Genomic DNA, 13,282 nt, shown 5'->3' on the forward strand with positions numbered 1-13,282 from the left:
GTCTAGAACCGATTAACCGCAATAAACGAGGGTTCACTGTACTTGATTAAAAAAGCAGAAACAAAACACAGGAAACCCAAAATGGCGCTAAGTCCCAAACTTGGAGCCTATTCCACCCTACCATGGTGGTTACTCTGGTCAAGCAGCCTTCTGAAACATTGTTTACTGAATTAGAAACCAACCAACCTGTCCACTTGCTTATTTTGGCTACAGGTGTCATGATTCATGCATACCCTTAAAGGGTATATAAAAAAATCCATCTGCAGGGGCAGTGAATTATTTACTGTTAACTCTTCTAGCTAAATTCTTGATTCTCTAACTCCCACCAAAAGACCTTTCCCAGCAAGGGTCTGGCAAGAAGGTGGGGGAAGACACATAGGATTCACTGGGAATTGCAAAAAGGATTCCCTGGGGTGCTATTCTGCTGCATATAAAACGAGCTCTCTGAAAAGCAAGAAGAGGAATCCTGATAACAGCAAGAGCCAGGAGTGCAGCAAGTTCTCTTGGACCAGAGATCTTGGCAAAGTTAAACCCTGGATCCAGGACAGTTTTACCATCCGAAAAGCAGCAGCAGAACTTTGAGCCAGAGCATGCAAGAGTCATGGACTCCCAACCCACAGTGCCTGTACAGTAATGAAGTGCTTTTATGCAGGAGGCTGGCTTGTGGAGTGGGGTGCCTCTGGGCACTTAATTGGGGAAGCTGGGTTTGCTGATTCACTTAATTGGAGCCAAATGCCTTTGAGGTGAGGCTTTTTGGAGTGGGGTGCCTGCCTCTGAGCACTTAATTCAGGAGCTGGGATTTTTGCTGACCCCCTGAGCTAAAATGGAATGGCTTCTAGATGAAGCTTAAAGAAGAGTGGTACGCCCTTCGGGCATTGATTGGCAGACTTCACAGGATTTTGTGACATGTTCTGACAAAACAACTCAACCCTGAGCATTTCTCAGTGGCATTACAACTTCCTTAATAAACCCTTTTAGCATGACTTTTGCATAGCCCTTGCAATGGCTATTAGAAAATAGAAAAGTGAAATCGAGATTAAGACAGTACACATCTTTTCTAGGAAAAACTAATGCAGTAAGGCTTCTTCCACTGTTGTAGTCTGATACGGTATATTCTCAAATGAAAGTAATTGTGTGCTACTCATAGACAGATGTCCATAGCCCCTGCTTTCCATTTCTTAGAATAAGAAAACTGTAAAGGCTGCCTGACTAGATCGTTACTCTGACAGAGGCTTCATCCCTGGGTGCCCTAGGGCCGCTCCCTTGGCACATCACTCCTCTCACCATGCATCATTGTTCATTTCCTTTATTGTCTGTCAACATTTACACAACTGTGCTGCAGTCAGACACATAAAAGGAAGAGTCTAAACCATATTCAAACAGCCTGGTAGAGCTGAGCAAACTCCAGTCACCCCCAAATCTGACTGACCTGACCTGATGTCTTGCGTTTCATTTCTTAAGTCACTCCTTCAAAGTGTCAGGATTAGAAGCATTTCAACGATATAGGATCTAGTTCTTTTGCTTTTATTTCTTCACAAATTCCTTGGAGACTCTCAAGTCTATAAAGAGATGTACTAGAGAAGTGGTTCTCAACCTGTGGGTCTCGAACCCTTTGGGGGTCAAACAACCCTTTCACAGGGGTCACCTGATTCATAACAGTAGAGAAATTAGTTATGAAGTAGGAATGAAAATAATTGTATGGTTGAGGGTCACAACATGAACTATATTAAAGGGTTGCAGCATTAGGAAGGTTGAGAACCACTGTACTACAGAGACCCCTTCATAGGAAATGCTACACTAAGCCAAACAGGCATCTTTTAAAAAATTTTATTGAGGGCTCTTACAGTTCTTATAAAAATCCATATATCAATTGTATCAAGCACATTTGTGCATTCTTTTCTACACATTTACTTTCTATTGAGCCCTTGGTGTCTGCTCCTCCCCGCTCCCAGACATCTCTTTCCATAGATCTGGGTCTCCATGCCCATGGACCTTCCAGCAGATCCCTTGTCAGAAAGCATTTGTCTGACATCACCACCTCTTTTATTACCTCATTGATGTGGACAGTAATATTGATGCAGTGCTTCTTAAACCATATAAATAAAATGCATATGAACCACCTGGTTACATGGTTAAAATGTAAATTCAGAATTAATAGGTGGGATAGGGGGCCCCAAAACTTTGGCATTGACACATGAGCATCAAGATTCTAGTACCTCTACCTCCTCTAAATTAGAAGCATGTTTTACCCGAAGATCTTGTGACTCTTGTGGAACTCAGGACCTCTGCATCGGGAGGAGTCCCCTCTCTACACCAGGTTTGCTTGCTGACTCTCACTGTACACAGTTGTCTGATTCTAGCCCTTGACAGCCAAGTCTGACACAACATTTCCAGCAATCAAACACTGGTAGAGAGCACTTAGCAAACATGCACATTCCTGGGCCCGACACGGAAATTCTGGTATGTTAGGTCTGGGGTTGGGGTGACTTAAAATCTGCATGTCAGCAGAGACTAAGTGACTCCATGATGAGGGGCTTCAAAGAGCGTGGAAAATGGCATTACCTGTTAATTCCATTTTCCACAGCCTTTTTATGCCTCCCTCCGTATCTCAAGAACCATTTGCGGTCTGGGGGAAGGAAAGGCAGGAAATCTCTTTGGTGGACTACAGCTCACCATGCCCTCGGGCTGTTGGAGCATTTTTGACAAACAAGAGAGCACAAAAAAGTCAGAAAAAAGGGAAAAAGATCTTTAGTGTCTTTTGATAAAAGAAACAATTGAGTTCCATTTTGGACAACTGTTTAAAAGCTACTGTTCAATTGCAAAATATTCCATCTTTTGAGAAGTACCCTAAAAATGGGACGTGTCTTGGATAGTCTATAGGCAAAAAAAATTTTTACACTTGATCTATTTCGATTGGCTCATAGGCATGTGAAAGTTAGATAACAAATAAGCAAAATGAAAGAGGAAATGCTGCCTTTGAATCATGGTGTGGGTTAACAATATTGAAAGAACCATAAACTACTAGAAGAAAGAACAAATGTCTTGGAAGAAGTCCAACCAGAATGATCCTTAGAAGCAAGGATGGTGAGACTTCATCTCACTTGTTCAGGACCAGGCCTCGGAGAAGCACATCATGCTTGGAAGAAAGTCATTGAAAATCGGGAAGACCTTCAGCAGGATGCACGGATATAGGGGCTAGAGCAATAGCTTAAGCTTAGCAACAATTGTGAGGCTGAGGCAAGACTGGACAGTATATTCTTCTAACGTACACAGGATCGCAGCAGGTTGGAAACAACTCAACAGCACCTCCCGGACGGCCATGATCTCAGCAGCCAGGTCCACGCAGAGAGCCTAGAGAATTCTTTTAATCGAAGTATGCCTACAGACGGTCAGTTAAAGATTAAAACATCAACGGGGTGGCTATTTGCTCTTCTGTCTGAATAGATAAAACGTGTATGTGCGTGCAAACATGACTTTAAAAAATATATCCAAGAAAACAAACAGTAAAATCACTTAATAAAAATAAAGAATACAGATTTTAATTAGTGCCATGGGAAAAGGCAGAAGGAAATGTAAAACGCAAGAAGTAACCTTTCATAGACTTCGAAGAAAATGTCCTCCCAAAGAATGGTGACGGTTTGGCTACTTGGTCTCATCAGCGGCAGGTGTGCCATCCTGAGGGGCGCTGGCCTTTGTGGGTGCAGTTACTGATGCTGCCACACTGGTTGTGGACTCTACAGGAGCAGGCGTGGATTGGAACTGGCTGGGTGATTTGGGGTGGTCAACTAGATCTGGGGTGGTCTCAGTTTGGGAGGCTGAACTTTCTGGGTTGGAGCTGGAATCTTCTGCACTGGGCAGAGGGTCAGCTTGAACAGCAGTGGCCTCTTCTTCAGTTTCTAATTCTGTTTCTTGACTTTGGACTTCCTCACTTTCTTCTACCATAGCAGGAGGTAACTGCAGGAAAGTCTAATGAAAAAGAATATCAAGTGAGTTCAAATGAGACAGCACCCCTGATTCACACAGCTAAGTGCTCATGCTAACAGTATGTTTAGAGATTTCCACCAAACCCTGAGTGATGACAATGGCCTAGGTTTCGCTGAGTATCACATAATAATCATGAATGCATATATTTCATTTTTAGATAGGAAAACTGCCTGGAAAGTGGCTATGAGCTATTTTAGCAAAGAAATCGGCTGTTACATCTGTGGGCAAACACTGGCTGAGTAGGCCTAATTGCCACATGAACTCAAGCAAGGACCAACTCCAACCAAGGAGCCCTGCGGCGCAGGGGAGACCAGGCACTGTGACCAGGCTGCAGCAGAGCTAGCAGCAGCTTCTCAGTCAGAAAACTGGAGCAGCTCTAGATACTAGGCCGTTCTTTCCGCCGTGGCAGCCTAGCTCAAAGGCTTGTCTTCTCTTCCCAGGGTTATGTTTAACTTATTGGAGATTGAAAAAACGTTTAAAGATGCCATTTACAGTAGCAACCAAAATACAAAATGCTTAGCCTAAAGGTAACAAAATATGTGCAAGGTTTGTATGCTGAAAACTACAAAATACTGAGAAGATTCAAAGGAGACCTAAAAAAATGGAGAGACCATATTTTCATGATGTAAGTTGAACTTCAACAAGATTTTAAAGTCTTTGAACTGATATGAAAATAAAAAGACATGTTACATAGTTGGAGAAAATATTAGTAAAACACATATTTAAATAAAGGATTTGTAGCCAAAAAAAAAACCAATTCTTTAAATGCAGTAAAAAACAACCCCGTTTATAAAAATTCACACACACACACAAACACACACTCTCTCTCATACACTTCTGACTCATAGTGACCCCAGGGGCAGAGCAGAACTGCCCCCTTTGGATTTTCTGTGACTGTAAATCTGTGTAAGAGTCAAAAGCCTCATCTTTCTCTTGAAAAGTTCTGGTGGTTTGAAATGCTGAGCTTGCAATTAGCAGCCCAATGCATAAACCTATTTTATATATATTAGATAGATACATAGATGGATGGATGGCGGTGTGTGTGTGTGTGTGTGTGTGTGTGTGTGTGTGTGTTGCAAATAGCCACATAAAAAGATGCTCAACATCAGTAACCATTAGAGAAATGCAAATCGCAATCACTACACATCTATTTAAAGAGCTAAAATAAAAAAAGACAAAGCAGTCCAAAAGTAGGTAAGACTGTGGGGCTACTAGAACACTCACACACAGGGATATAAAAGAGACAAGTGCTTCAGAAAATAACAGGGTCATTTCTTAAAAAGTTAATAAACACCTATCTACCGTAATGCCTCGTTATGTCACTGCTAGGTATTTACTCAAGAGAACTCACAGTATATGCTCATACAAAAGCTTTTATGTTTTCAGCAGCCTGATTTGAAATAGCCAAAACCTGGAAACAATGCAAATGTTCCTTAAGAGATGAATGAATAGATAAAGTATGAATGAGTACATAGACTATACAATGGATGCAATAAACTCAGCAATAAAAAGAATTATCTGTACACATAATAAGTGAATGAATTTCAAAATAATTATGCTGACTAAAAGGAGACAGGAGGAAAAATAAAACAGTATGTCTGTATACATGATACCATTTACATAAGTTTCTAGAAAACGTAGGCTCATCTTTAGTAACAGAAAGTAGATTGCTGGTTGCCTAGAGACAGTGGGGGAAAGGTGGTAAAGGATGGAAGGAGGAATTATGGCGGGACACAAAGACAGCCTCGGGTAACGAATGAGCTCCTTTATCTTGATCGTGGTGATAGTTTCCTATAGAAAGACGTAGGAAAACCTCAGCAAACTGTGTACTTTATATATGTGGCACACTTACAGACCAAGTCCCCGGACAGAGATATATGAGAAGTATGACTGCTGCATGCATCACAGGCGACTTTACGTTAGCTGGTTTTCCACAAGGGATATTTTAAAGATTTACTATGTACAGAGAAGAGTCTTCCTGCATCAAGAAAAATAAAACAATGAATTTAGAGAAAACTCACCTGATGATAATGATGTGTAGTTTGCATTAAATGCAAGTACATGTCGTACACAAATCTTGCCATCTGGGGCATATTCTTTATTACCTGTACTTCATGAGATGGTCTCTCTCCGTTCTAGAAGGAAAAAAAAAGTCCAGTGTGAAATACCAGAGGCTACAATTTCAATGGCAGCTCAGGGTTCTATGTTCGGTACAAACATTGGTAAGGTTTGGAAGCCACAAGCGGGCATACGACATAAGCAATATGGCACTACAACAAAGACTTCACAATGAGTAGGGAGCCAAGAGTAATCAGCTTTTTAATGACATTTGATGTTGGCAAAGAAAATAAGGTTTTAGTCTATAAAAGTATGTAGAAGAAGCTATAGGAGCTAAGCTATCATTTGAACAGTGAGAAAAAAATCAACATGGTCTAAAGTAGTGGTCACCAGTACTGTTTATGGCTTGTAAAGTGTAACATACAAGATAATTTACAAACTATTCTGAACTATTTTTCCTATTTATACTTCACCGTTATATTAAAAATATTATTTCATAAATGAATTTTCGTTTGCTATTAACGTGGTCAACAAATGTTGGTAAGGAATAGTCTAAAATCAGAACCACCTGAGGAGTTGGCTATATCGCCAATGTTTTAGACCCCAGAGACTTAGATGCAGTCGATCTGGGGTGAAATGAGATGCTTCTCACAAGGCACCACTGCACTGTCAGGGTGGGCATATGGTAAAATAAATGAGGACAAATACACGATCTGTACTTCTTCCTAATCTACTCTAAAATGAAAATAGTCAATAAAATGTTCATAAAGTCTTCCTCTTCTTACTACAGGAATAATTCAGAAAATTCCAAGACAAAAGATTGTACCTTAAAATGACAAATTATTTCAAGCACACAGCATTAGAAATAGTACATTGAATAGTGTTTTGCAGAATTAACAGGTGATTGTACTGCATGTAACCAGATGTCTCTTTAGCTAATGGTCACGCTCTACAACTTGTGCGTGTAAAGAGTGCCAGGCTATTGTTAGCTTTTTAATTTTTGACTTCCCGTGGTTCTCTGGGAGCTCTCAGAAGATTCAGGGCTGGCTGCTCAACCTTTCCAAGTCCCCAGCCCGCGGTCCCCGACAGAACGGGTCAGCAGCAGTTTCCATGGGTCTGACCCAGAAACCCTTGAACAGGAATCACCGGGAAAGGACGGTAACAGGAAGACTCCGGTGATCTGTTCCACACCTTGGAACCAGAATTTCCCCTATAGCCAGCCCACAAAGACTGAGCGCTGTAGGCTGTGTCCAGACCGGGCCCATCCCATCACTGCCTTCCCACCCTTTCTCCTTCCTTACTCCCTGACGGCAGCATTTCTTTCCTTTCCTCTCTGCATTTTTTTTTTAAGGGCGGGAGCAATTGAAAAAAAAAAGAGTAGTCAGTATTACTTTATAACAAATATACATTATTTACTTTTTTTAAGGTAATGGAGGGAAGAATTGCCAAGAACATTTAAAGATATACTATTAAATGAAAAATGCAAGGTCAAAAAGTGTGGTACCTTTCATGTAAGAAAGAAGAGAAGAGAAGAAACCACATGGTCTATACTCCGTCACAGGGACAGGAGTTCAAGGCGGACACCTTAGAGAGGAAACTGACTCGTGGGCAGGATGGGAAAGCTGTCAATGCAAAGGGGAGGGAGTAAGAAGTGGGTTCAGGGATGCAGAGAGAGCGGCTGTCCATCTCCGCCCTTCTCCACTCCCCAGACTGTGAGCTTCTGAAAGCAGAGTACTTAAGTTGGATGAGCAGGATGTTCCTGTCCAAAGTCAGACAGCATTTTTACTTTTAGCATAAGGTTCTGCATCAAAACGCCAACCTGTCTTTTCTCGCACTTTGCTTTGTTGAAACCAACAGGTAAGTAGTAACTTTGAGGGAAAAAATGGGGTAACTTTCCCCACCCTCAACAAGCAGAATGGTGAGGTTAACCTGCATCCCGGGAAAAAAAAGGTCAGGATGGAAAATCGTTTCCAAAGACTCTATGACAAGACGTCCTCTGGGAGAGTACGCGCCCAGCTTCACCACAGCGGTCAGGGTGTGAGCCATTTGAGAAGACTCCGTGAACAGTTTGCTTGAAGCTATCTATAATGAACAGTTGACTACAATTTCACCATCAAGAATAACCAAACCAGCTGGCTCGCTACTCCCAAGCCAGATGGCCGACCTTTACATTTCAAGGACTTCAAGCTGAAGCTGATCTGATTCACAACCGCTCATTAACCCTCTACCTTCCCTTCGTTTGCTGCAGAGACCTCGCGAACGTGCTAGTTGACAACACTCAACGCTTGTGTTTTCCCAACTCACAATTGTGTTTTTTTTTAAATTTGTTACCCTTCAATAAAACTCTTCATTTTACTTGAGGCAGACTCTGTGACATGTGCTCTATAATGTATGTCTGCTTGTCAGACAGCCTTGGGAGGGGCAGTTGCTGAAATGATCCCTCCCCAAAGGGGAGCGCTCGGGACATGACTCCGGTACCAGGCAGAGCCAGGTAGGCCCTCCACTCCCTCAGACCCTTTTGGGAGTCACTTGGGAGAGTCCCTCTTTGATTCCAGCACCTTCATTTTGTGTGGAGTTTCCGAACTTTGTTGAGGATTTACTTTCTCTTTGGGTGCACATTTGTTCTTTCATTTGACCTGCTAGTGTCGTGGGTTATGTGTAGGGCTGCTAACCATGAGGTCACCAGATCGAACCCACCAGCTGCTGTGTGGGAGAAAGATGAGACTTTCTGCTCCGGTACAGATCTTCGACCTCTAACCCAAAGGGGCAGTTCGGCTCCGCGCTACACAGAATCTACCTATGAGTCAGAATGCACTTGATGGCCCTGCGCTTGTTTTGTTCTCAGTTTGACACAAAGGGACTCTGTGGAGACCGCTGTGATGGATCTGTGAGAAGCCAAGCGGCGCTCCACGTCAGCAAGCTAAAGTGCGCATCTGCTGCGTCTGACAAGATGAATGGGGAAGGCTGCATCTGACCATGGAGAGTTTCCCCCTGGGACTCCTGATCATGATGTGAGTAAGTTTATAAGTGAATAAGTTTGGTCCAATAACCTCCTCATTTTTAAGTGGTTGGGGCAGCTGTTTAAAGACATTAAAAACACCTGTGGCCACTTTCAAGATAATTTGACTTTGCTAAATTAAATTTTCTGTACAGTAAATTAGAAAAGAAAGGTTCTCAATCAAATAGATTCAAAGGAACGCATTTTAAAATTCAAATTGGGGAGCTTTAAAATGGTAGCAGGGCACTAACTTTGTATTTCTGCAAGTCATCATTTCTAAATTACAATGTCAAAGCTCTGCTGCACACCACCACCATTTCCTTATGGACTCACTCCAACTCTTTATCCCCTCCCCCTCTTCTACTAAAGATCTTTCTAAACGCCCTTCCTACCTCAAAGAGGAAGAAAGCTCGAATAGGCCTCGAAGGCAGTGTTTCTCAAAGTGGGCTATACCAGCCCCTGGACTGTGCTGGCAGCGCCCAGAAAGGCTGCAAACGCAGATGCTTACACTTTATCCTGAGTTACAGGACAGAGTTTTCAATTGCCAGAGGATGGTTGAGTAATTTTTTTTTTCCTGAAAAGGGGGGTGTTACGCCAAATATGTTTGGAAATCTAGTCTTTAAAGGAAATGCCTTTTAATATCAGATACCCAGAAAAAAAGGAACTCCCGCTTTGCACTCTGGTCCAAAGCAGAGCTTTCTGCACCTGTAAAAGAAGTTCTTAGTGTTTGTGAAGACTGTTAAGAGTTAGTTACAAGAGAATTTAAAGTTATAAACGTAGACAAGACTTTTATCAGTTGATAAATATGTTACTTGAACCAGAGGAAGCTCATTTATGGAAAGAAAAGGCTTATTGGGAAAATCCAAAGCAATCTTGCACCACTGCCCCGAAGTAATTGGTGCAGTGATTGTGGAATCAGCATGAGCTGTGGTTAAGTCACTTTCAGACGCCATACCAAAGATGCTCCCAGGAAAAACTAATTGGACAAAACTGCAGACAAGATGAAACTGTATACGATCATAGAAACTGTTCACTAGTATGTTTCAGAATATGCAGACTTAAACCTTACAGAAGCGGGAGTTCAGATCACATTTATGCCTATAGTTTATGTGGCCTGTGCTCAGAACTATCTCCAGAGCTTAGAGTGAGAAGCAGTATCTCTTCCTGAATTAACTAATCCAGCTTGCTGCTGTTAGGTCCCCCAGCCAGCTCCAACTCAGCGACCAACCCCACGTATAACCGAACGCAGCACTGACCAGTCCTGCACCAGCCTCACACAGTTGTCAAATTTGAGCCTTCTGTTGCAGCCACTATGTCAATCCCTCTATTTGAGGATATTCATCTTATTTTTCTGAACTTCGACTTTTTCACTGACCCCAAGATATATTTCTCTAGGGACTGGTCTCTCCTGATAGCATGCCCAGAGTATGTGGAATGGAGTGTCACCATTCTCAGTCTGGTCTAGTTATAAACGAGTTCAAATTTACAAACAAAAGGAGGAGACAGAACAAAATAAATGGTGTTGAAATGATAACAAATGCAACAACCTCATCTATCTATCTATCTATCTATCTATCTATCTATCTATCTATCTATGTAATTGGAGTGAGGACTGCCTAGATTTCCTGCTAAAAGTTTCAACAAACCCCAAACGAGTCATAATTGTAAAAAGCTTGGCCACTGGAAGAAAGATTATTTCAAGTGAAAATAAAAACAAAGAATCTCTCCGGCTGGGAGTTCTGAAGCCAAGCCTGAATAAGGAGGCTCTGGAGATAAAATCGAGGCTTTTCCTAAGGGGGCTTTATAGAAACCCACCAACAGATAACCTTGATTGTTACTGGAAAACACAAAAGCCAAGTTCACTATTATGACCATTTCGGACAGACTAAATCTGCTCCCGTGGGTTTCCAAGGCTGTAAATCGTTATGGGAGCAGACAGCCTCGTCTTTCTCCTACAGAACAGCTGGTGGGTTTGAACTGTGACCTCATTAGCAGCTGCAAGAGTAACTCACTATGCCACGAGGGCTCCTACTGCTAATGGGGTACCTGATAAGTTTATAATTGACACCTGTGCCACCTTCACCCCCTCAAGCTTACAAAATCAGCTATAAAAATAATGGGGGTTACAAATAACATTCAGACAGTATATCACTCACAACCTGTACCAATATGTCTCAGGCTTGTTGAGGATTCACACCTCTCGTCAGCCCAGATATAACTGCTAATTTGCCAGGGAGGGACTTTTCACCCAACCAAAACTGCTAAGTTGGAATCCCATGAAAAGTGATAAAATTTTACTAAGCTTGCATGATACTTCGGAACACATTCTACTTTAGACAAAAAAAAAAAAAGAAGCAGGGGGGTAGGGTGGGTGAGATGGGAGGGTGTATGTTTCTCTGTAGGCATTTGCCTTACCCACTCAGGACTTGGCCCAACCTGCACCTCCCCCCCCCAGAAAGCCTCTCAGCAATTCTTCACACTTTGTTAGTCACCACATCTACTGAGGAGGGGCAGGTCCTGTCCACTGACCCAATTCAAATTCAAGTGGACTCACCTAAACCCCTGCCAAAGAGTCCCAGTGCCCTCTTAAACAGGAAGCTCAATGTGACTGTGCCCCAATAACACAAAACTAACTTTCTTGAGGCCCTGTAATCTCTGACCTAGGCCACTCAATCCCCAATTCCTCCTTGCTAAAACCAAACCAATAAACAAAAACAAAAACTAACAATGGGGTTGGAAGTTTAAGACTTGGGTGTAACTAATAGTACAGCCATTCCCAGATTCCCAGCTGTCCTAATCCTCAGTTGTTACTGAGGTCCCAAGGGAAGATACCCACTTTAGCACCAGAGATCCTTGTTGTGCCTTTTTCCGTATTCCTGTCCACTCGGACAGCCTATATTTTAAAAAAAACATTTACACGAGAAAGCCAACAGTTGACACAAATTGTGAAACATTAGGGTACACAGAGTCCTCCACATACTTTTCTCAAGTTTTATATGAGGATTTACATAAAATTTTACTATGTTACAGTCCACAGACAATACAAGGCTTGAGAATTGTTCATCTGTTCCTCTTCCAAACAGAGAGGCTTGTTTAGAAAGCAGGTTTAATTTACTCAAATTTTTAGCTCAGGAGGACACAAGGTATCTAAAGGTAAATTTACAGATAGCATAACTCATGGTTAAACACCTAGGCCGTTTAATTTATACCTAAGATATTCTGAGAGCGTCAAAGCGAAGGTGTGTTATTTCAGCCTACCCACCCACTGCCCACAAGTCGATCCGACTCACAGGGCTCCCCAGGCTGTGAGCAGTCCGATGCTTACCCAACCGTGCCAAAGAGAAAGAACCCACTACACGGCTCTCTACGATTGGACGCTTCCTGCCGAATTCCGTTTCCATTTCCTTCTTTTATTAGTTCATCCTTTACACGACGACTATGGAAAGTCTTCAGGCCCAAGTTCATTTTAAATCAACTGAAGATTGGCAAGCCTCAGAAACCCTAAAAGAAGCCTTAGGCTTTGGCTTCTGCTTTGAGTTTTCCTAATTATCAGCTTGATTTCTCCTTATTTTTTCAGGAGGTAAATAGAAATACATTAGGTTTACTAGGCCAGAATATAGGGGGCTGCTTAAACCTGTGGGTTACTATATAATCTAGTGGTTTGGATTGCCTCTGAGCAGTGGCTGCCACTAACAAGCAAGTAGGATCTACTGCAGATGCCATCCTTGCAATTTTCTTTGATATTTATGTATCAAATGCTGTGCCTGCTCGACTTAATTCTACTTGTCCATAGCATGCACGATCCCCAGCAGGCTCACCTCTTATGGGATAATTTTACCTGCAGCTCTCCTTAGGCCTCACACTGTGACTCATTTAAATCTCTTCTTTTGCCTGACAGATTAACTAGTGATTTCCAGAAAAAGACTTAAAGGAAGGCTCCCTTCATAATGAGAATTTAATTTTATCTGTGGATGATCTGTGCCCTAATTCTGCTAGTGGTCACTCTCAAGCTGGGTATGAGGTTACAAATTCCATGGAAAATTTAGAATCAAGCTTTTCCTGAATCAATTTTAATCCAGCAGACTGAATTAATTTCCTTTATCAGGGTTTACAAACCAGCCAAAGAGAAGTCTATGAATATTTTCACTGTTTCAGAGTTATCCACAATTCTGTCAGACTGTCATATTGACAGCTTCTGGAACCACCATGAACAATGGGCCGTTTGCCGCGGACTTTTAGCTG

The 13,282-nt window shown here is 42.1% G+C and overlaps 1 protein-coding gene across 1 annotated transcript in view; it reads right to left on the bottom strand.

The window, feature by feature from the left end:
• Positions 1–3,517: 3,517 nt before the first annotated feature.
• The window catches only part of AQR (aquarius intron-binding spliceosomal factor), a 104,753-nt gene continuing 94,988 nt past the window's right edge, over positions 3,518–13,282 (bottom strand). The window contains exons 33-34 of the mRNA XM_045287672.1: positions 6,006–6,119; positions 3,518–3,966 (exon numbers count right to left, since the gene is read on the bottom strand). Coding sequence (XP_045143607.1) covers positions 3,643–3,966; positions 6,006–6,119 — 438 coding nt within the window. The 3' untranslated portion in view covers positions 3,518–3,642. The remainder of the gene's footprint in view (positions 3,967–6,005; positions 6,120–13,282) is intronic.

The sequence above is a fragment of the Echinops telfairi genome, unplaced genomic scaffold (assembly GCF_000313985.2).
Source record: "Echinops telfairi isolate 266 unplaced genomic scaffold, ASM31398v2 ScPeMD7_18;HRSCAF=68, whole genome shotgun sequence".
Classification (NCBI taxonomy): Eukaryota; Metazoa; Chordata; class Mammalia; order Afrosoricida; family Tenrecidae; genus Echinops; species Echinops telfairi.